This window comes from Pseudorca crassidens, chromosome 14 (genome assembly GCF_039906515.1).
Source record: "Pseudorca crassidens isolate mPseCra1 chromosome 14, mPseCra1.hap1, whole genome shotgun sequence".
Lineage (NCBI taxonomy): Eukaryota > Metazoa > Chordata > Mammalia > Artiodactyla > Delphinidae > Pseudorca > Pseudorca crassidens.
In genome coordinates, this window is record NC_090309.1 from 72881830 (window position 1) to 72906478 (window position 24649).

General features: G+C 47.5%; 1 protein-coding gene, 1 long non-coding RNA gene and 1 other non-coding gene across 6 annotated transcripts in view; 1 reads left to right on the top strand and 2 right to left on the bottom strand.

Annotated features, from left to right (window-relative positions):
• EFR3B (EFR3 homolog B) overlaps positions 1-20654 on the bottom strand; it is an 88041-nt gene extending 67387 nt beyond the window's left edge. For 2 of the 4 annotated variants that reach the window (XM_067703537.1, XM_067703536.1), the window contains exon 1: positions 20386-20518. In XM_067703537.1, the coding sequence (XP_067559638.1) occupies positions 20386-20392 (7 nt within the window). In that variant the 5' untranslated portion in view covers positions 20393-20518. Of the gene's footprint in view, positions 1-20385 lie in introns of all 4 variants that reach the window. The other 2 variants (XM_067703539.1, XM_067703540.1) reach the window with 2 other exon arrangements.
• LOC137205705 (uncharacterized) lies at positions 2205-12627 on the top strand. The gene is made up of 3 exons (XR_010934264.1): positions 2205-2320; positions 11523-11638; positions 12435-12627. It is a non-coding gene; the product is annotated as an uncharacterized lncRNA (long non-coding RNA).
• Positions 15791-15863, bottom strand: TRNAR-UCU (transfer RNA arginine (anticodon UCU)). The gene has a single exon. It is a non-coding gene; the product is annotated as a tRNA-Arg (tRNA).
• Positions 20655-24649: the final 3995 nt, after the last annotated feature.

Consider the following 24649-nt stretch of genomic DNA (forward strand, 5'->3'; position numbering starts at 1 on the left):
GGCTTCCCTGGTGGCGCAGTGGTTGAGAGTCCGCCTGCCGATGCAGGGGACACGGGTTTGTGCCCCGGTCCGGGAAGATCCCACATGCCGCGGAGCGGCTGGGCCCGTGAGCCATGGCCGCTGAGCCTGCGCATCTGGAGCCTGTGCTCCGCAACGGGAGAGGACACAGCAGTGAGAGGCCCGCGTACCGCAAAAAAAAAATTTTATTTCAGCATGCTTTGAAATTGGGGGGGTGGGGGGAGTATTGCATGAGCTACACTGTGACCACCAGAAGCAGGCAACGGTTTCTCTTCTCACTTTAATTTACACTGACTCCCAGCCATTCCCAAGGCCTGGACCTCCTTTCCCTCATTTCCAAAGTGACTCTGATCCAGATCGTACAATGAATCTTTGTTTTACTCATTGCTCAACATCTAATATCCAACGCAAGCAAATACATGGACCTTTAATCCCATTTATCTTATATTTGTGTCCCAAGATGGGTCTAATGATCACAGTTTGGGAACTCTAGATATGAGGCACTTGACATTCCAGATTGTCCTCAAGTCTGCAGTGAACTCAGCTCGCAGAGGAATGCTGTCTGTGTCTGTCACCTTCAAATTGTTATTAATGTCTCAGTATTTTCAGAGCTCATCACAGCCTGTTGGATAAAATCTAGGTTTCAGCTTCTCAGCATGCGGAGTGAGAACAAAGATCAGAGTAGAACACGGCTGCCAGCTTCCTACAAAAAAGTAATAATATTAACGGCTCCCCTGCACTGTCTCAGACACAGGGGCTTGTAGGACATGTCGGCCCTGACCCTGCATGTTCAGTCCAGGAGAACCAGGGCTGGGAGGACCACAGACGGAATATTGGTACTTTTCCTCCCCTTGGTTCACAAATCCCATTCTCAGTACCTGCACCTGCTCAGATGCACAAGAAAGCAGGTAAGAATGGATTGGTGGCTTTGTTTGGAAACAACCTAAATGTTGATCAATAGGAGACTGGCTAAACAGACCAGGGAGTATCCATGCAACGGACACTGTGCAGCAGCTGAAATGAGTAAAGCAGAGCTGAGAGCACCACTGTGATAGCTCTTCAGACACACTGCTAATTGAAAAGGAGGCTGCAGAACTCATGGCATGATGACATTGGTGTGAAACACTTACTGGCCCAACAAACTTGGCACATATGCAAATATGTGTGTGAAATATACGCTGTAAATGCACAAAGAGAGACCCGTAAGGACACACAGTGCGGGGTCATCAGTGGTTACCTCCAGCGTGGGATGAGGAGATGAGGTAGCCACCAGTCACTCGTGGTTATTTAAACTAATCAGATTTAAAATTCAGTTCCTCGGACACACTAGCCACACTGTATGTGTTCAGTAGCCACAACTGGCTAGTGGCTACCTTACTGGACAGCGCAGATAAAGAACATTTGCATCTGACTTAGAGCCTTAGTTTTTAGTTGAATGTCCTCCCCCAACAAAAATGTTTTATGTACTCCTCACTTAATTTAAAATAGATATAATTTAAATTTTTTTCCCATTTTCTCTTCGGGGTGAAACACCTCACAAAGTCTGATGCGAATAATTTTCTGTTCAAAGATTTGGAATCCAAGAGTTTAAAACACACACACACACAGAGGGACTGTTTTCTGTATTTGGTTCTTGCTGGAGCTGATTCAAGACCTGGCAGTCATCTCATTTATTCATGCACACACCAGGCATGCAACACAAATGCATCGAGTCCATTAGATGTAGATGAAGAAAAAATAATAATAAAACCAGGATGCGTGAGTCCCTGTCCTCTTGGGCATGGGTTCGAGCAGCCATAACAAAAGGACAAGTGTCACTTGAGTCAGAGAGCCAGCGTGCTGGGACGTCAGAGGGTGGAGGTGTCATTTCAGTTTAGGTGCTTCCCAATGGAAATGAGGTACAGATAATGTGTTGACAAAGAGGAGAGAGGAGGGCTTTCCAGGCAGTGGGAACAGCATCTGCAAAAGCTCGGAGGAGCGATGTCCAAGGGAGCCTTCTGAGAGAAGTCAGCGGGCCAGTCTGTCCAGGGCAGTGTGAGGGCAGCTGGGGTGTCAGGGAGGGGCCGGGTGGTGAGATGCCCTGGATGCCAGGCCAAGAGGGGAGAACTGTCATTATACTAACAGCCACGTCATCTTTGACTGTGCCTCAGAATGTGTAAGGAATCTACTTCCGGTGGATAGATGGATGGGGCGTTGCTGGGCGGCCACAAAGAATGTGACAGCCCTGGCAGAGGAGCAGGACGAGGCCTTGAAGTAGGAATGTCCAGCTGGAGGTGTGACAAACGTGGGGAAGTCACACAGGGTGAGTGTGCGACCCAGGTCGGCGGGGTGGGGCATATTCAGTCTCCAGCCCGTGGCGAAGCAGAAATAAATGGAAAGGGAAATCAGGAAGAAGCAGAGGCTTCTGATGGGTGTCTCACCGGCCCCAGAGCCAAGGGATGATATTTGGGATCAAGACCAGAGATGGGGTGAGTGGAACGCAGGCTAAGCTCAGCCTCCCTCCCTCCCTTTACACGTGAGGGCCACCAAACAGAGTTGACAGCTGAGGGGCAAGTGGAGGGGCTTTCTAGGGGCGACGATAGAGACAGGAATGGCCGGGCCTCACGGCATCTGCACAGCGCCCGCGATCACAGAGGGAGGCGAGGACCCGGAGGGCACCGTGTCCCGGCAGTTTGAGCCGGGGAGGTGAGTTTCAAAAAGTGAAAATGGTCATGAGAGGAAAAAAACAGCAAGAACTGAAAAGGCGAAGGCAAAGGGCTCGGTAATCAGGCCTCCACTGGTGACCTTCTGGACAGGTTTTCAGTAGAGGTGACCTTGGAATCTCAAATAGAGCGAGTCAAGTGGGGAATGATTACTAAGGGAAGAGGAGAGGCGTAATCTCAGCTTCCGTGATTGCGGGTTTAGAAGCGTCAGAAAATATTATATGAAACACTGATTTAAAGATGACACCACCACCGGCAGTGCTTGGCTTGCCTCTGCCTGGGTCACGGGGACACGTGACTTTGACAAGCTCAGCCTCCACCAGGTGTGAATAATGGACAAACTCCAGGCTGCTTCTAGTATCAGAAGCAGCGCAGGCCCCCAGGCCACGCGGGTTAACTTCCGAAGCGGCCCTGAGACCTCCTGCTTCCAGTGTAGCCTTAGGACCCTGGAGGTATTCTGTAACTTTGATGATAGAATTACTGCTAACAGAGCATTGTTGGCATTTTATAATTTAATTGGTTCTCACTTTATAAACTTTGTTTATCAGTATAAGCAGTGTATTGTTTACATATATGGAAGGAAGTAATTTGTGGGCCTTCAAAACCCAGGGAATCCTAATAAATGAGATCAAGGGTGGGGTGGGGTGCGGTGGGAGGTTAATGCCTATGTGCGTGGCTGTCTGTAAGGTGTTCTGAGCTCATTGTGGGAATTCCTTCATCTGAAATTTATCCAGCGAATACCTACCACCTGGCATATTGAGGCATTCAATTTTTTTTTTTTTTTAAGAACACATGAACCAGGGGAATTTCCTCGTGGTCCAGTGGTTAGTACTTGGGGCTTTCACTGCCAGGGCCCGGGTTCAATCCCTGGTCGGGGAACTAAGATCCCAAAAGCTGCATGGTGTGGCCAAAAAAAAATAATAAAATTTAAATAAATAAAAAAATAGAATAGAATTAAAAAAAAAAAAAGAACACATGAACCGTGGGGGTAAGGTTTCCAGTGGATAACTCCCGCCCTCAAAGAGTCTGCAGCATAGGGAGTAGAACCCATCACATGAAAACAATAGAGTGCTTGAAATCTCACTGCTGATTTGGTTTAAGTTTGGAGCTAAGAACTGGAAACCAGGACTCAGGATTTAACCATGAATGCTTTCCCCATTCCCATAATATGTCCAGTTTCCTACTGTGGTCACCAGGCAGCCTATAAAAAGCAAGGTTACTCACCTCTAGCTTTCCAAATGAACACAGTATCAAATATAGAAACCAGAGGAAGCTTCATTGTTATGGAGCCAAAATGATTGAGAGCAAGTGTGAGTGCTTTAAATATACAGATGAACTAACAGATTTAAGACACAGACTCTTAAAGGCTAAGAGTCCAAGATCAATCATTCAAAAGGTCAAATATATAATCAGAGAATCTGTCACAGCATGAGCAGTGGTGATGGAACACAAAACAGGCACACCCCAGAGCTGCTAAAAGATAAAGTCAGGACGAGGGTGACCATGGTGCCAGAGAGGACTTTCAGAAGCAACACTTTTGAAATGCAAAACAGAATTAGGAGCAAGCACCAGAATTCGGCCAAAAAAAAAAGCAAAACAAGTGCTAGGTTGAGCCACACTAAAAATGCCAAGTAAGCATCAGGCCAAGCACAGCCGAGACCCATTTTTAATGAGGCAGTTCTAGTGCGCATGGGCATACTGAGTATATACCTGCACAAGGAAGAAAGTCCCTCCAGCAGGTTCTGCCCACATTGCAAGAAGCAAAAAGCAGATAGTCTGAGAAAGCAGCTAAGCAGAGTGGGTCCTGAAAGCAGAAACCCAGCTGGCCAGGGACAGCTTCTTAAAAAGCTCTGAATGATGAGTGGAGATTGCGAGCTTCAAATCAGATCTTCAGCCTCTGGAGGGGTGGCTCTGTTACTGCTATGTTGTCATTAAAAAGGATCTGTTGATAGTAAAATACGTATTACAACCCCTCCTATTAACATCAACATCAGCTAACATTAAGCTCTCATTATGCATCAGGAACTGTTAAGAGGTTTGAATGAATTGTTTTATTCAATCCTCCCAATAGCACTGAGGTGGAATCTATGTCCCCATTTTACAGATGAGGAAAATGAGGCTTAGTACACGCAGTTGAGAAACTTATCCAAAGTCACACAACTGTTACTTGGGGTAGTGGGATTCAAACCTAGGCCTATCTGACTATAGCATCTTCACACTTAACCCCAGGGCTGCAAAGGAGACACTGAGATTTATTCACTTCCATGTGCCATTGGAAAAAAATCCATTTTTAGCTAGGGAGATGTAGGTCTTTGTGCAGAGATATCACAAACCAGCACATTATTAAGAAACAGGTGAATAATAAGGCCATTAAAGGCTATGCATTCTTAGGAGAACGACATCACTGCGAGGTCACAGAAGCCCCAAGGAGGAAATGGAAAAATCAATCCTGCGCACACACCCAGCTCTGCTCAGCCACCCTCCGTGCTGGTCCTGGTGCTGAGACGGGCACCAGCAGGCCTGGTCAAGCCAGGCTTTGTTCTGCCATTTAAGGTCCAACAAGAGTCAGCAGTGCCCATGGCAGTGCTCCAAAGGCCTTGCACCAGATGGCCCTCCTTACGAGCCCTCTGCCCCCTGCCCTGCCAGCACCATCAACCTCCCAGCTGCCAACGCCGGCCTGGACTTCCTGGGTCAGCTTCTTCCGCTCTCTGCTCAGCACAAGTTTTCTAGCAGCATGCGCCCCACCCAGCAGCTCTCAATGAGCACTTTTCCTGGGGTGCTGGGGACCTTGCTGGGCTTCGGATGACAGCCCGGTGCTGGCTGGCACGGGTCCCTGGCTGTCTTCTGGCACACCAGCTGCCAGCAGTGCAAAACAGACCTGCGATTGTTTGCATGCATGTTTTCTTTCCCTGGGTTTCCTGCTGTCTTATTGCAATATAATTAACATGCAGTAGATGCACAGATCTTACCAGTTCAGTGCCTTGAGTTTTGACAACTGCCTATACACTTGTGTAACCACCACCCAAACAAGAGAGAGAACATTTGGGATGTCCCCAGAGTTACCCTTCCCAGTCAAGCCCCTCACCCAACCACTATCTGATTTCTAACTTCTATCATCACTGATTTGTTTTTGCATGTATTCTTGCCTAATTGTACCTAAAACATAATGAGAAGATGTTAGATAACCATCCACAGGCCTTTGATGGTGAAAAACATTTTGGATTATATTTAGTTCTGCCATTAAAACACATGCTCACTACACAAAACGTAAAAAAATACCAAACAGTTTTTTTGTTTGCTTTTTGTGTTTAAAAAAATTTTTTTTTAATTTTTATTGGAGTATAGTTGACTTACAATGTGCTTTTAATTAATTAATTTATTTATTTATTTTTGGCTGCATTGGGTCTTCGTTACCGCGCCCGGGCTTTCTCTAGTTGTGGCGAGCAGGGCCTACTCTTCGTTGTGGTGTGCAGGCTTCCCACTGCGGTGGCGGAGCAGGGGCCCTAGGTGCGCGCGGGCTTCAGTAGTTGGGGCATGCGGGCTCAGTAGTTGTGGTGCACGGGCTTAGCTGCCCCACGGTATGTGGGCTCTTCCTGGACCAGGGCTCGAACCATGTCCCCTGTATTAGCAGGCAGATTCTTAACCACTGTGCCACCAGGGAAGTCCCTGACTTACTATGTTGTGTTAGTTTCAGGTGTACAGCAAAGTGAATTGGTTATACATATACATATATCCACTCTTTTTTAAGATTCTTTTCCCATATAGGCCATCACAGAGTATTGAGTAGTTTCCTATGCTATACCTAGGTTCTTATTAGCTATTTGTTTTATATATAGTAGTATGTATATGTCAATCCCAATCTCCCAATTTATGCCTCCCCCCCCATCCCCTGGTAACCATAAGTTTGTTTTCTACATCTGTAACTCTACTTCTGTCCAAATAGTTTTCATTTTTTGTTATTTTTTAATAAATTTATTTATTTTATTTATTTTCGGCCGCGTTGGGTCTTCGTTGCTGCGCGTGGGTTTTCTCTAGTTGCAGAGAGCGGGGGCTACTCTTTGTTGCCGTGCACAGGCTTCTCATTATGGTGGCTTCTCTTGTTGCAGAGCGTGGACTCTAGGCACACGGGCTTCAGTAGTTGTGGCTTGCGGGCTCTAGAGCACAGTCTCAGTAGTTGTGGCGCACGGGCTTAGTTGCTCTGAGGCATGTGGGATCTTGCTGGACCAGGGCTCGAACTCGTGCCCCCTGCATTGGCAGGCGGATTCTTAACCACTGCGCCACCAGGGAAGCCCCCAAATAGTTTTGGAAAGAAAGTTTAAAAATCATCTGGGATCCTATCACTCAGAAATAACCACTGTTAGTATTGTAGAGGGTTTCTTTCAGGGCTAGTGTACCTGCATTGAGGACAGGCTGGCTTTCTAGCGTGGCATTAGCTTTTTTTATAAATAAATAAAGCTTGCTGCTGCCCTCAGAGCAGGCCACTTAGAGTTGCCTGTAGTGAGAGGCAGCTTCACCAAAAATCAACCTGCAATTTCAAGCGTCAACTCTTGTGGTTCATTTGGGGCCGACATCTGAATTCATTGCTTGTCTTCTGCAGAGGAATGTGTCTGGCACTTTTTTTTCCACTGGCAGTCACATGACCTCTCTTGATACCTCAGTTTCACTGCTCAGAAGGACAGCGTCTAGCTCCTTGAGACGCACCTTCCCCCACAAGGTGAATAATGCATTTGCCATTAAATCAGACCATTTGTAACAGAACCTCCAAATTTGATAATCATTCCTCCAGCCACTTTCACAAAAATGCAGCCACAGACCTGCCCTTGATATTATTCAAATTTTCTTCCTTTGAAAGATGGCACTTTAATAATATTCTTAATTTAAGTTGGAGTTTTCTAAAGACCCCAAGATTATGATGGTGTCAGTTTCTGGGTCTCCTTTTATATACACCCCAAGCAACAAGGCGACTAATGCTAGGTCATCAGCCTAGCCTTATTTATGCTCCAGAACTCTTTTTATCTTGCAGAACTCTGTACCCATTAAACAACTCTCCACACCCATCCCCTCAGCCCCTGTTGACCTCTATTCTATGAAGTTGACTACTCTAGGTACCTCATATAAGTGAAATCACACAGGGTCTGTTGTGTTGTGACTAGCTTATTTCACTTAGCATAACGTCCTCAGGGTTTATCCATTTTGTGGCATGTGTCAGGATTTCCTTCCTTTTTAAGGCTGCATAATATTCTACTGCATGTATATACCACATTTTGTTTATCCATTCATCTGTCAAGATATAATTAGGTGGCTTCCACTTTGGGCCATTTTGCATAATGCTGCTATGAGCATGGGTGTACAAATATCTTTTTGAGGCCCTGTTTTCACTTCTTTTGGTATATATCTAAAGACAGAATTATTGGATCATACAGTAGTTCTGTTTTTAATTTTCTGAAAAACTGCCACAACGTTTTCCACTCCCACCGGCAGTGCACAAGGATCCCAGTTTCTCCACACCCTTGCCAACATTTGTTATTTCCTGTTTTTTTGGTAATAGCCATCCTAATCAGTGTGAAATAGTATCTCATTGTGGTTTTGATTTGCATTTCCCTAATAATTAGCGATATTGAGCATCTTTTCAGGTATTTGTTGGCCATTTGTATATTGTCTATGAAGAAATGTCTATTCAAGTCCTTTTCCCATTTTTAACCAAGTTGTTATTCTGTTGTTGAGTTGTAGGCATTCTTTATATATTCTGGATAGAAATCCCTTATCAGATATACGATTTGCAAATATTCTCTAGGTTGCCATCCTGTGGGTTGCCTTTTCACTCTGTTGATAGTATCCTTTGGTGCACCAAAGTTTTAAATTTTGATGTGGTCCAATTAATAATGGCATTTTAAACGAGTCCACTTGGACTAGAAGAGAAAACAGTGTTGGGAAAAAAAACCCAGACCTCGTTCTTTTCTTAGTTGTGCCACTCAGTGAGCTGGATGACCTTGGACAAGGCATTTAATTTCTCTGAACTTTATTATCTTTTTTTTTTTTTTTTTTGCATTACGTGGGCCTCTCACTGTTGTGGCCTCTCCCGTTGCGGAGCACAGGCTCCGGACGCACAGGCTCAGCGGCCATGGCTCACGGGCCCAGCCGCTCCGCGGCATGTGGGATCTTCCCGGACCGGGGCACGAACCTGTGTCCCCTGCATCGGCAGGCGGACTCTCAACCACTGCGCCACCAGGGAAGCCCTGAACTTTATTATCTTTATATGAAAATTGGAGAGGGGAAAAGAACACTTAGCACACAGGATTTTTGTGAAATGTGAATGTACATAGGGCAAGAATCATAGCATCCAGCACTCGGAAGGCACACGCCTCTTATCCACGCCTACCCCAGCGTGCTTGTCAGGAGCATCGTTTCATTCCACAGGACCCCAGGACAGACACTGTTTGAATTAACAAAGGGATCATATCCTGGTCTTATCAGTGAGGAAATGGGTGCTTGGCCAGGTTACATAGAGAACCCAAGACCCCGGTGCCTACATCACCACTGGGATCTCCTGCTGTGGATGCACCCACAGTCCCTGCTGTCTCACCCACAGGACAGACCAGTCACCCCAACCCAGGTGCAGACGTAAGAACTGGGAAACCCTTCAAGACCATCCAGTCCGGCTCTCCCAACTTACAGATGGTGAACCTAAATCTGAGGGAGGTTGCGAATCTTGCCCAGATTCACACAGCAACAGAGCCTGAATCACCCTGACGGCCAACGCTCCCTCCCAGCGCAGAAATGAATGTCCTTGAGAAAACAGAAGGGAGGCCTTGTATGATGTCCAGCACCACCCACTCCTCTCCAGAACACTCAGCCCTGTTCTGCTCCGACAGTGTTGTCTGGGGGAGAAGAGGACATTCCCAGCAGTGCTAGGGAATATCTTTGGGGTGAAATTTCTCAAGACAGTCAGACAATCAGACATGTTTACTCTATTTAGCAGCCCCTGGGCCCAGGCCTGCTACAAGGACCATGCCCCTATCAGGGGTTTGAGGGAAGCAATGGGACGACCCTGGTATTTTTTCCCTTTTCTACTCTACCTGTATAGGAACCTCAGCCAAAGTCAGCACACCTGCTATTCCAGGTGCCCCCGAACTCTAGCCCTGCGACCAAAGGTGCACAAGGGTGCAGAGTGCTTTATCCAGGAACATTCTGGCCAAGTGCTTCGAGAAACAGACATTTCGTTGCCTTTGCCTCAAAAGGCCTTTTCATCTTTCTTGTTTTGTGAAAGAATACTGCACAGACAATATGAATGGAAATCAAAATAAAGATTTACCCATAATTATGCCACTAAGTAACCTTCCTTTTTGAAGAAAATGATTGTAACATTTATTCCGAGCTCTACAAACCAAGAAAGAAATATGTAAGAATGACTCTCTAACTGCCCTAACCATCTCATTGGTAGGCCAAGTGGTTACCTCTCATCATTAACACCATTAAAGTCTGGAGGAAAAGCCAAATGGTCATATTCTGGCATATTCTTTATGCTCTACAAAGTTACGATCGATGCGGAAAGGCACCGTAAGATGGTAAAATATTATTGTCACTACAGGATTCTCTCTGTTCTTAGAGAGATTCCCCAGCCCACCATCACTGGTACCTTGGAAACTTGGGCTGCTAGGTATGTACCTATGGTTGGATGAATGACACATACAATTATTTTATAGTTCGATGCAAATATCTGAGGTCTTACTACATAGCAAAGATCTTCCCTAGATGCTAGGAAAAACGAAGATTAAGGTAGAGGTTGTGTCCTCAAGAGGTTCACAGATCTAGTGTGTAAAGGAATAAATGACATTCAGTTTGATAAATACATGAAAAAAATAACAGCCAAGTATAAGATACAGTGGGGACACAAAGAAGGCTTGGGGAAGGCTGCACAGCTCTGGGTTTTTTCAGCATCCATCCTGTATGACTCAGCTCTCGGAACATACCTCCTGCACAAGTAGTAAGAAGCTAGGAGGTGCTGGGAATGCATCGCTTTATTACAAGCAGTGCCTTTCTAAGAGATCTTCATCCAAGGTCTTTATAAATGTTCTTGTAACTTAGGACTTATGATTTATAAATGTTATTTCATGTATTAGTCACCTGAAAAGAAAGTTGGGACATGGAGAGAAATTGTTCTGAATAGTTATGACGAAGCTTGGAGCCCTGCCAGGCTAAGAACCTAAGACTCCTGGTTCCCAGATGCTTGAATTTATCTGGGTCCTTCTGTAGGGTAATGAGAAAGTTAGCATTTGAGCCCAGGAATCCTAATTCTCAGATTTATAGGCAAACTACAGCATGTGAGTTAGGGCACTGAGCTTCAAAGTCCTCATCAGGCACCCATATTCCTAGACGTAAAGCCACAACTAAACTATGTACAATCTACGGAAAGACTCAGTTTGGAATTCTCTTGTGGTGAAATTTGCCGTTTGGCATAAGGCACATGTAATCGCCATCAGGTACAAAAGCAGTGTTTTAATCTCACATGCAGTTCTGTGAACACTTGCTTAAGAGACAATGGAGAATGAACTTCAACCAGCTGCATGACCTTGGGCAAATTATTGGTCTTCTGAATCTCTGTGTCCCCAGCTCAACCACAGGTGTAATGACGTCCACCACCAAAGGGTTGTTCTGAGTGGAGGTAATGAACAGCATGACACAGAATAAACATCGCTACATTTTAGTAATGCATAAGAATTTAGCGTAGTCTAAGGACTTAGATGAAGATGTCACACCTGTCCTCTTTGTGGTCTAAGAGATTTTCTCATCTTTCTGGTACAGGGATGAGAGGGACACAGTCACGGCCCACCAATCTGTGCATGGTCCTCGAGGAGACAAGAAAGTGCTCGACAGAATCAGCGTTATGGCTGTCCCCGTTCAGGGTCCCCATCTGACAGGTAGGCTTCCCAGAGGCAGGGGCCCAGCTTGCCAATCCTGTAGCAGCTCTCTGGTTTGACATTCTTATTATCAGACCCCTCTGTCTAAGGATTTTAACAAATACAGTCTAAATATGACATACTCATCCTTGTAAGCAGGGACTGTCACTGTTTCTGGAGAGGGCATGGCCTTGCCCGAGAAGTAACCACAAGAATTGCTCAGATGATGATAATATCCCCTTTCATAGGTATGATGTCCTATAACATAAATACATGTATGGGGACATTTTCTCATTACAAAGCAAACTATCCCCATTTTATAGGGGAGGGAATGGGCTCAGAGAGAGGAAATAACTGTCCAGGGTCCTATGGCTAGAAGGTGGCCACTAGGGACTTGGACCACCGTCCCTCTCTAACACACACAGCTCAGTCCTAACCCCACCTCTCAGAGGCAGCAATCACTGCTTCCAGGCTGGCTGGACCTGACGATGTAGAGAAGGAGTTTTAATTCACAGACAAACTATCAGAAAAACAGAAGCTCCTCCTGTGAATGAAGGTCTCAGTCTCTGGGGTCCTTCTGGATCCTCTAGGCCAAGCACTGACCATGGACCATGTTGTTAAGAACACACATGCCAAGGCATGTGTGTGACTCAGTGCTCGTTGAATGACGGCCCCATCCGCCTGCCTGCCAGTCTCTCTCTCTGAGATGCACGCCCAAGCTCCCTTGTTTTTCATGCCACCACTGGTGTTTACGTTGTCTTCCGCCCTCACCAACCTACTCTCCTGAATCCTCTCTTACTTACCTTTTCTCATCTAGGTCCCCCAGACTATTCCTGGGCCATTTCTCTCTCTGACAAAGCAAAACGATGATAAAGGAGGCGGGGAGGCTGCCAAGAGGCAGAGGCTCCAACCTGAAGCGAGCTCCCTGCTTCCCTGCTGGCGGGCCTGGGACCAACGAGAAGGCACATCCCCCTCAGCAGTTCATCCCTGACGCCCACACTCTCCTCTCTCCCCAAATTGACATGTGCCAGTCTCTGTGGTACAGTGAGCTCTGCAAAGGAAAGACCCTTATTCTCTGAAATATTCAGAATATTCTAGGGACAGCATTGTAGGAGGGGGGTGAGTCCGCACTGTGGAGCTGGAATGCCGAGGTTCAAATCCCAGCCCAATCACATAACCGTGTAGCCACGGGTGGGTCACTAAAACCCTTAGCTCCTCAGTTTTCTCATTTGTAAAGTGAGAATAATAATTACCAACCCCTAGAATTTGGGGAGGATTAAATCAGTAAATACCTAAAAAGTGCTTAGAACGCTGCTTGGCACAGAGTGGTGCCCAACGAATGGAAACGAAAGTAAGCGTAATTGTACTGTTATTCAAAACACAGTTAAGGCTGAAATACAGAGAGGGTCAGAAGTTATAAAGAGGTAAATTTCAGAAAAGACATCTAGCTCAGGATTCACCCATTCAACAAGGATGAATGAGTAGGTTTTTGAGCACCTACTCCATACCAGGCAGTGCTCTGTGCCCTAAAGATGCAGTGGGGAACACAGAGGAGAGGAGTATTAGATTGTGGTCCATGGCTGTGCAGTGAATTAAAATAAGGCATGTGAACGAGAGGGACAGACAGGCCTCCCTGGATTGTGGAGACAGGAAGAGCTTCTCCAGGGAGCACACTCTCAAAAGACTCCCATTCATCCATAGAAGGAGAAAGTAACATCCACAGCTGCGAAGCGGGGCAGGAGCCTCGGCAGGTCCTGGCTCATCCAAACCAGGAAGGAAGCCGACGGCAGAGCCCGTGGCCATTTCAGGGAGGAATCAGAATCCACAGACTTGTATTTGGACCAGTCTTCATACTCTACAAACTGGGATAGAGCTGATTAAGGGAACTATATTTTCAAAAGAAAAATCTAATTTAGGCCATTATTTTTGAAATATCTCCTTTTTAAGGAGGAACTCAGGGAGGAATTTCTTTCAGATCTTAGCATCTCAAAAAACTGTATTTGTCCCAGGCAATTGCATTTTTTTAAAAGTTTTAAAGATGCTATGAGTTTTGCAAATGACTTTTCTCCTCTTTTTTTGGCCTACAGGAAGCTCAAAACTGAATTTGCAACAGGGCTGTTTGATAGGTGTTTTTTCCCTGATACAACTTTATCTTTGGCTTTTTTTTTTTTTCTGTTTTACTCTTAGATTTTCTTTGCATTGATTGATTGATTGATTTATTGATTTTTCTGCGGTACGCGGGCCTCTCACCGTCGCGGCCCCTCCCGCTGCGGAGCACAGGCTCCGGACGCGCAGGCTCAGCGGCCATGGCTCACGGGCCCAGCTGCTCCGCGGCATGTGTGATCTTCCCGGACCGGGGCACAAACCCGTGTCCCCTGCATCGACAGGCGGACTCCCAACCACTGCGCCACCAGGGAAGCCCGATTTCTTTATTTACTGTAGCACAGGTGTGTGTGTGTAACATATATGCTCCAAATCCTCTCTAGAATTAGTTAGATTATAATCAATTTACTGCTCTAGGTAATTTAGCACCTATTTCACAATCAACTATTTTTTATATCTGCTTATATAACCCACATTTTATGTACCATGGGAATTTTTTTTAAAGTTTCAGTTCACCTTATCCCCACCCAGTCCTACTGCTTTTTTTTTTTTTCTTTTTTTAAGGGGCAAACATCTTCCACTGCATATGCACAATTGTAACTGGTCCAAAGCCTTCTCACTCCTTAGGCTACTGCCTGCATCTTCAGCATCTATCTCCTCTTCTTTCCTTCATTTCCCCTCATCCCCCCACCCATTCTGCACAGTGCCCCCCAGTTTCATTTCTTTAAAACATTAATTGAGCAAATCAGCCATTTGACAGTTTTCAACTCTTCACCGGCTCCTACTGCTCATAGGGGTAAGTGAAAACTCCGTATCCTGACAAAATCTCCTACTCCATCACATAATTCACCATCTAAACTGCCCAATCCCTGGCAGTTTCCCTAACTATCCCTGGACATGGCTTTTCTTTCCCCACCTCTGTGCACTTACCCTGGTGTGTCTCCCGGCATGCTCCCCGGCCCCATACCCCCCCAGCCCTCAGAACGTCACACAAATGCCTGCTGTCCTGCGAAGCCCTCCTAATGGCTCCATCTCCCAGTGGGCTCTTCCACGTCCAAATATTGCTGGCTGACCATCTGAAGAGTAGCTCCATTCTACCTCGCGAAACTGTGTAATTTTACTGAACCTGTCTCTGTATCGTTTAATTTTTTGCAGGTTTTACAACTCGTTTGCGCACTGAAACTGGAAACTTCTTGATGCAAGGAACTTTTATACATTTTTTATCCCTCACGATGCCCTGTGTAGTATCATATATAGTTGACACTCCACAAATACTTGATAGTTTATGTCTATTTCCCTTCAAAATACAAAGCATAAAGCAAATGACAGACCAATGGTTAAGTCCTCAATAAATAAACTAATCATACTCATATGACAATTCACTAAAATGCAAAAGATTAGAAAATATAGGAAGTGTTTAACTTCACTAGTAATAAAGAATACAAGTTAAAATTATATAATGTTTCTTATCAAATTAGTAAGATTAGGAAAAAATCTCAACCTTTAATGCTTTTGAGAGTACAAGGAGATAGGTACTCTTATAACTGCTGGTGTTATCGACACAAATTGAAAACAGTTTGACAATATGTAACAAATCTTTAAAATGTTTATATACCTTGATCAACCCATTTGGAGGGCTAGGGAGATACTCCAAGGTGCAGAGAAAGCTCTGTGCACCAGCTACTCTTCCCAGGGTTATAACACTGAATCTTTATGAACAACTTAAATGTACAATAAGGAAATTATATGTCCATTCAGTGGACTGTTACATGGCATTAAAATGGCATTAAAAATGGCAGCCAGTGACTCTGTGTTAACTTGGGGTGGGGGAATGCTTATATTCTAATGTTAAGTAGAAAAAAATAGAATACCACATTATGGGAAATGAATAATTCTAACCACATAAACAAATGCATGGAAGGAAAGATATCAAAATAGTAAAAGCAGTTATACTTGTTTATTGTTTACGGTGTTTTCCAGATTTTCTAGAAGGACTGGATGACTACCAGGGGGAAAAAAAAAGATGCTTTTTTTTTTTGGCCACACACCTTGGCTTGTGTGGGATCTTAGTTCCCCAACCAGGGATCAAACCCGGGCCCCCTGCAGTAGAAGCGCAGAGTCCAAACCACTGGACCACCAGGGAATTCCCAAAAGATGCTTTTCAAAGTAGATTTTTCTTTTATTTATACGAGGAACAGTATCACAAGCACTGTTATTAAGTTTATGAGACATAAGCTTAATTTCCTTTTTTTTTTTTTGTGCCCCTTTTTTAAAATAAGAAATGGAGAGAAGAGAGAAAGTTGAAGAAAGGGAAGGAGAAAGTGCGGGCAGCTCTCTTATCCTGATTAATCCCTGCAGGAGGTGGGCATTGTCATCCTGTAGAGCCAGGAAACAGGCTCAGAAAGTCAGGTCCAAGGTTACCTAAGGGGCAGAGCCACCATCACAACCAGGGTAACACGCCAGGAGCAAGGCAAGAAAGAGAAAAGAAAGAGCAAAAGCAGGTGAGCACAAAATCTTAGGGGTAATTTATATAACAATATGAAAGGTTGGTTCTAGTGGGTAGAATTGTGGATGGTTTTTTTTCCCCTCCTCCCTTTTCCAGATTTTCCATAAGGTGATATTAACTTTTTGTTTTTATTTATGTGTGATAAGGAAACTGCAACCGTTTGAAATCACTGAGCTGTGAGCAGCAAGAGAGAAGACAGGCTCTACTCACTCCACCCCCCGCCCCGCTACGGGGAATAAAGGAGTCAGGAGGAGAAGGGAGGGGGCGGGGGGACAGCTCCCACCTGAACAAGCCACATGCTGCACCACAGGACTGCGTCAGGATTTGGGGGATGAGGTTGGAGTGTGTGTGTGTGTGTGTGTGTGTGTGTGTGTGTGTGTGTGTGTGTGTCCCTGTGGAGCTGTCTGCCAAGGTGAGCCTTTGTGCCGCACGTGGAGTAGGCTCCACCCTGCACTTCTCCCCACCATCCACAAGTCACACACACATGCGCTCTGTAACGCACATTTACAGAAAGTTGTGTGCTGTTCCCTACAGTCGGCTTTCTGAATCACAAAGCATGAAGAAAGGCCTATGTTGGGCATGAGGCAGAACCTAGAGGTGAGGAGGGATTCGTTAGTGCAGCTTTTGTTTAAGGGAGATTGGGCTACACAGACGGTGGTTCTGGGAAAACGCTTCCCAATCGTCTTCATGGCCTGCTGCCCTGATTCCGGAGGGTAGTGTTTCTTGGAGAGCTCGGCCCCGCCTTGGTGCGTAAGCGGGACGCTCCTAGGTGGGACCACCGTGGCTCCATCCCAGGGGAGGAGAGGGAAACTTTTAATTATGTAATTCTAACACACACAAAAAAACCCTAATGGGAATCCATTTTTTGCAGAGAATTTGCTCACAATCTTCCTACCCGAGTACAAAGGGCTTTTATAGTTTCCCAGATCCCTTGTCAGTCTGTGTTCATAGTTAGAAAAAGAGTGTGGGGGGTCACCTGTGTCCTTTCGGAGAGCCGCTTCCAGAAAGTGGCTGGGCTTTAGGAATGAGTGAGCGGTGAGAAGCAGCTGGGGTGAGTTTGGGGAAGGGAAGGAGAAGTACTTCAGTGGCTTGAGTGGCTAGCTAGGTCGAGGTGACTTGTGTGTTAAGCTGGGGTGGGAGGTTATGCAAACAGGCATCTTTAGGAGCCAGCAGAGAGGAAAAGAGAAGGGCAAAAAAAAAAAAAAAAAAGAGAAGGGCAAAGGTCCAGGAGGACCTGAAGGGCACAGGCTCTTGAGCAATTTTTCTTGTGAGTGTAGAACCTCTTATAATGCACTGTCACATCCATGGTCCAGCTCTGCGGCTCACACAGACCTGGGAGGTAGATGGGCCTCTCGCCGTTTTATACAGAGATATCATTCTGAGAGACAAACCCACTTGTCTAAGATGAAACAAACATGAACTGACTGTGGGTTGAGATGGGCTGGCCCCATGTCTAGGATTCTTTCTGTCCCAGATGGTACCATGTCCTCTAGCAAAGACAAGGGGCCCTTATTCTCCCATAGATGGAAAGAAGAAGATGGGGGAAACTGAGGACACAGGGAGACTGAGTTGTCGGGGGCAGAGGTAAGGTGAGGAGGAGACGAGAGGGGAGGTGAAGATCTGTCCAGCATCACCACGCAGCTGAGAGGCAGCAATGGGAGTGAGATTATGCACACTGATAATGGATCCAGTAACCAGGGTGGATGGTCAAGGGACACCTTTACCTAAAGCTCTTAGGTGACTGTTGGCTCTACACAGGGGCCTCACTGCCCATCAGTTAATAAAATCCCTGGTGGCATTTTCCCAGTGAGCATTTACCCAGGGCATCAGGGGAGGGGGAGGGGCACTGAGCTAGGAAGCCCCTGTTTTCATTTTGCCTTTTTCCATCTAACTGTGTCACCTTGGATAAATCACTCAGAAAATAAGAACCAAATATAAGAAGTCTATGATTCTAGGCCTTCCCCACCTCCCTATTCACATCTTTTTTCATCATTGATTGCCGCTGAGGAGAGAAAGATTATAAGTATGACACGGACCCTTTCTTTTCATGAGAGTCAAGAAAATACTAAAATCCAGGCCAACAAGCCCTCCCCTTGGAGAGTGGGCACCTGTCACACCTCCTAAGACAAGGCTTTGCACTAAGCGAGATTCAGTAATCATCTCCCAACCAGCACTGGCATGACTTTGCTGCAGGCAAGTATGCAGAGGATTCCTTCATTGCAATCTTTCTATGCATGATTCAGGGGTAAGTACCGTCTCTGTTTGCATCTGGAGGAATAAGAACATATTATAAAACAGAACTGAAAAATCTGTGGTGTACCCAAAAATAGCACGCAGATATTTCAGCCTCCCGGTTCACCTTTCTGTACCATCCAACTCTCCCTTGACTTGCTTCGCACAACAGAGGCAGACTGGGACTCCCAACGCTCAGGCATCCTGGGATCAGTTATCCAACTGTCTCGGACTAAATGCCTCGAGGTGACCCAGCAGAACTAGGGTTCCTAATTCTTACCCATTCTGCGGGGCCTCGTCCTAACTCCTTCCCCACTGCAGGCGCCCCTGCAGTCACATGCTTTTATCAAGTGATCTGCAGCTTTAGCCTGCCCACTCTGCAGAAAAGAACGGGGGAAAACAGAGAGTAAGAAAATATAGCTCTCTCCTGGGAACCTCACAGCCTCCTAGCTTATAAAACACGACCGCCTTGCTACCTTCCTGCAGACTCCCCATTGGCCAGCAGCACACTCTCGGAAGTCAATCCCCTCCCACCCCACTCCCCAGCCTTGGCCCATCCAAGAGATGATACTTGCTTGAAGGGACCTGATGATGTTCCAACCTGGGTCAGAAATGCACATGTGTGACCAATGGGGCAGGTAAGGAGGCTGATTAAAAGGCTGACTGTCTCTCTAACAATGAGGCCCACTGACTGCTGAGCCTTCGTACTACGCTCTCAGCTTCCTGTGCCTCAAACTTTGTGACTCATAGCGCTTGCTTGCAGAGTGAGGCAGCTGAGCGGCCTTGGCGATGGGTTAAATCGGGAACGTGCTTTTCTTCCGACACTCACCCCTCAGGTGCCACCTGAGCCCCTACCTGGCCAGGGGGGTGGGAGCTGAGGATAGCTTCAGCTCTTTTGCTGGCCCTAAATAGCTGCAAGAGCCTGATTTCCGATGGACTTAGGTCCATGGGGATCCTCTCTCTGTCTCTGTCTGTCTGTCTCTCTCTGTCTCTCTCACACACACACACACACACACACACACACACACACACACCCGGTTCAGAGTATCTGGAGGCTCTGTAATGCCGCTGATTTCTAAACCGGTCTGGGTCTCCAGTCCTCCAGTCCTCAGAGCTGCAATCTGAGACCCAGAGTGCTATTTTCTTCACCCACACTGCCTCCAAAACCAGACGAATTCCTGGAAATTTTTAAAGCAGAACAGGGTATCAAGAGGGTCTGGCTAACTGTTGCACATCAGTTGAGGGGATGGCCGTGGAAGGGGGCTAGAGAGGTCAGGGGACAGCCAGAGGTGGCCGCCCAGAGCTGCCCGGCACCCTCTGCAGCGTCTCTCCCGTTCATCCCTGCGGAGGGCATATCTGGAAGTTCGGGAGCTTCGGTCCCACGGGCGGCAGGGGCAAGCAGAGGGCAGGTCCATCCAGGGGCGGCGAGACCAGGCTCCCAGAACTGGCTCTCTGGCCAGCCCTCTGCACCGCGGGCGCCGCCTCCCACATGCTCGGAGCCTGCACAAGACAGGCAGCGAGCGTCTCCCCGCAATCCCGGACCGGCTTCCCGCATAAAACTCCCCAGCACAACCTGCTTTTGTTAATTCTGCAAACGCTGTCACGACACCCCCTGTCTGCTCGGCTCCAAGGGAGACTCGCTTTCCCCAGAACCCAGCCGCTTCGGATCCCCCGAGCCCCCCGCACCCCGACGGACCACCGCCCACCCGCCCCAGCGCCCTCAAACAGCTAGGTCCGAAGGACCTCGAGGACCCTACAGCCCCCGGTCCTGAGCATCTTTGTCCTCCCAGCACAGACGCGCACACAGAGCGACAGAAAGAGCCCAGCCGGGCACCGAGTCCGCGCCCCTGGCCTCGCCGGGGCCCCGCAGGGGGACAATGGTCCTCGTTCTGCAAGTTTGCGAGCCCGGAAGCAGAGCCCTCCTTACCGTACATCTTGGCGGGGCGAGTGCCTCCCGGGAGGCCGCGTCGCCTGCAGCCAGCCCCCGGCGGCGCCGGCCTTTCATTCACAGCCGGGGTGGCCGATGGCGGCGGCCGGCGGAGGCCCGGGCGGGGCGGGAGCAGGAGCTGGAGCAGGAGCGAGAGCGGGGGCCGGACGCCAGAGGGCAGGGGCCGGGAGCCGCACGCCCATTCAGCAGCCCCGGCTGAGCGCGGCCGGCCTCGGCTCGGGTTTCTGGGCAGGGCTGCGCCGAGAGGGGCGGAGGCTATGCTAATGAAGGTCCCTTCCAGCGGGCTCGGCCACTGCCGGGCCGCCCCGCCCAAGCTCCGCCCCGCCCCGCCTCGCCCCCCGGCAATTCCCACCCTCCGAGAAACCCAAATCCCTAGAAGCACCTTTCCCAGGCTGTCGCCCCCAGGTGCTGGGTGGCGCATTTTCCAGAGGCAGCGTCCCGCAGTGGAAGTGACCCACCCTGCTGTCCGAATGCTTAGGCCTACAGCTGAGATCTCCCATAACCCGCGGGCACCGAGGGTCAGCAGGGGTGCTGGAAGCTGCATATGTAGCCCCTCCCCCAAATTTATCCAGAATGCGTTGTCTGATCCAGGGGGCGCCAGGAAGAGGAATTGGGGCATAACCTTCCGCCGTCCCTTGGCCCCCTTAATAAACCCCATTCCCTAATTAAGCCCTCAGCTATGGCCACTCTCTTGCCAAGTGCTCGCTACCAAAGCGCGTCTTTCCTCCGCCAGGTACGCAGGAAACGCACACCGTCCCACCGCTCAAGTGCTGCAGGAAGTCAGCTTGCTTTTCCTCTCCCAGATTCACAAGTGTAATTCACATGCTTTGTGACCAGGATCCTCTCTACCTGTGCCCCAGGGCCGACTTCACCCTCTGGAACCAAGTGAGAAACAGACACAGAGAGGCAGAAGGCTCACGCCCACAGCCTGAAGACAAATTCTAGCCCAGCTCAGGTCTTCCCTAAAGCTTCTCACCCAGCCCCCCTCTACATTTCACATGTACCCCAAGGTTGAGGGGTTTTGTCCTCAAAATAGTCTACTAGTAGAAGTTAGAGAGGAGAGAATCTTAAAGATGCTGTCATGTCTCTCATTTTAATAAAGAGGAAACTGAGGCTGTGAGAAATTAAATTGTGTCCTTTTTCCTAGATACACTGAGCTGTGTGTCCATAGGCCAGTCATCTCCCTCTCTGAACCTCAGCTTCCTGCAGGACTGTTGGGAAATTTATATAAAACCTACATGCAAGTACACAGTGGGCACTCATGTATTCATTTTCTTTCCTTCCTCACCCAAGGCAGAGACAGAGCCAGAGAGAGACTCTAGGTCACTGGACTCTTGGAACAGTGCTCTCTGTTGTGCCCCAAACCCATGTTTCCCATTTCTCTCTGGCCTCACCACCCCCTCCCACTCTCTTGATGTTTCCAAGTTTTGTTCCTGTTCCTTTACCTCTTTACCTCTCTTAGCAGCACGTGCAAGTCTTGAGGCCCCATGGGAAACTCTGGGAAGGTTCCTAGAGCTCACAGTTAACCTAGACCCTCAGATGGTTCACAAAGCAGCTCCGTTTTCTATGTCCAGTTCTAGGACCAGGGCAGGTGACTCTGAGATTCGCTGAGAGTCACTTTTGCCCTTGAACCAGGGCAGAAGGGAGAATCTGGAGTCTAGTTTGGTCTGGATACCCAGAGATGCCCCTACCCCCGCAATCTGTGCAACACAAAAGATATTCGTTAAACGCTGGTGTCTGCAGCACAGTGGGAAATGCAGTGTCTGTCTTCACAGAGTGAAATCGCTAGCAAGGAGTATAAGACTAATAAATACTGATAAAAACATTACATGACAAGGAAGAATATGGTAAATTGTGCATGAGAAGCACAGACCTCTACTTAAGATGTTCAGAGGGCTGAGAGCCTAATTCATTCTTTTTATCAAATATTTACTGATCACTTTATATTATGTGCTAGACACTGTGGAAGGTGCTCAGGAGAAGGGAGACATGCAAAAATGATAATAAAATGTAACAATTACTATGGTGGAGACCCATAGAAGAAGCAGAGTAGAGCTTCAGGAAGGAAAAAAACATTCAAGATGGGCTTTGAAGAATGGGCAGGATTTCTAGATGTGGAGATAATGTAAATAATTCCAGCCAGAGGGACTACAATTTGCAAAGGTCAGGATGGTAGAGGGGAGAGAGTATGTGAGCCACAGCCTGGAGTCTCATCAGGCTGGAACAGAGTCTAGGACAGGGAGCAGAAGTCAGAAGGGAAGGGAACTCCCTGGCAGTCCCGTGGTTAGGACTCCGCTCTCTCACTGCCGAGGGCGCAGGTTCAGTCCCTGGTTGGGGAGCTAAAATCCCACAAGCTGCATGGCGAAGTAGGAAGGGGGGCTGAGAAGGTAGTCTGGCGCCATGGTGGGAGGACTTTGAGCACTGATCCAAAGGCTTTCCTGTTAGATCTAGTGCTGCCAGATTTAGCAAATGAAAATACAGAATGACCAATTAAATTTGAATTTTGAATAAATAAGGAATAATTTTTAGTGTATGTCCCATGAAATACTGGGGACATGTTATACTAAAAAAATTATTTTTGTTTACCTGAAATTCAGATTGGACCTATGTTTTATCTGGCAACTCTAGTTAGCACCATCCTTTGGGAGGGTGCTCCTGGATCCTCATGACTGAACCAGGCCTGGAGTGGTCCTCACCCTCACCCCAACCTGTATTCCCAGTTAGATCCCATTGGTATGTGGCCCCTAAGGGCACAGGGATGGGGTCACTCTGGCCAACCTGCACCCTTTGCCATGGGTGCTTTGGCCCGAGCACTCAGGCCCCTCTGGGTCTATATGTTCAGTGGTGGAGGAATCCAGCCCATACTCAGCTTCTCTGAGGGGTAGTCAAGATGTTTAGATAAAATATGTGCAGGAAATGGTGCTGTGGAAATCTAGGGTAATGGTGTTACATACAAGGAAGCTGGAACACAGTATTCCAGCTCACGGTTTAAAACAAAAGTGCAGAACCCAAGGGCCCCAATATCCAGAAGAGTGTGCCCATGAAAAGATGCCAAACAGATATCAACTCTTTGGGTGAACTGTGGAAAGGAGGGAAAGTCAGAATTGGGATTCCTACCCTAACTAGGTTCTTACTCTAGCTGTGGAAATCCAAAACATGGGATGAATGTGACAGTAAGGAAAGTGGAGAAGAAATAACATTTATTGTGTGAGCCACAGGTTCTGTGCCAGGCGCTCTACACAGGTTATCTGATGTAATGCTCTGGGTGACCTTGCAAGATCCATACTATTATTCCCATTTTACAGCTGGGAAACTGAGACTCTGTCCTAATTTAATCATAATTTTTACAGCTTGGGCCGTACTGTGGATGCAGTTTAGTTTTTTCCTTCGTGAAGCTCTACTCTGCTTCTTCTATGGCCCTCCACCATAGGAATTGGAATTCTAGTAAATGAGCAGGAACTCAAGCCCAAGAAACTCTTGCCCAAGACACACTTTCTTTCCACCACGCTGTGATGCCTTACAGTCCACACTGAGAGTCACATAACCACTGCACTTTGGACTTCCCTGGTGGTCCAGTGGTTAAGACTCCGTGCTGCCAATGCAGGGGGCACAGGTTTGATCCTTGGTCGGGGAAGTTCTGCACACGGCCAGGAAAAAAAAAAAAAAGGCAACTGCACTTTAAATGAAGTTTTTTTTCCCCAACAACTTCTAAGATGGTCTAAAGCACCGTGCCCCCTTCCCTTGATTTACCTGCATTTACTCCTTTCTCACCCGTATTTCACTCCCTCATTACTTGGGTTTGGAGGGTAGAGATTGGAGAGAGTCTCGGGCTAAACAGACCAAAGCAGGTGCTCTAATTTCCACCCCATTCCTAGACCATCATTGGTGGCCCCCCTGTGGCCTCACCTGCCTTCAGAGCCCGAGGGCCTCCTGGGACTAGTTGGGTCAGGCGGAGGAACTATGCCTTAGAAAAGGTGATTATTCTTTGACCAAACTTGCCCTGGTTACCACAGTCACTCTGAACAATGTCCTTTGTTGAGACAGCTCAAAGGATCCCCTCTGCCGTGAGCAAGCACCACAGTTCCCACAGTTTCCTTTTGAACTAGAGGCTGAATTGCCCTGAGTTACAGAGAAAGGCAGCTTAGAAGAAAGGCAATCTACAGTCATCACATAAAACCCAGGACCCTCACTTGCATCCGAGGTTCCACACCTCCAGGCCTGTCCTTCAGCCCAGGAGTCTGGC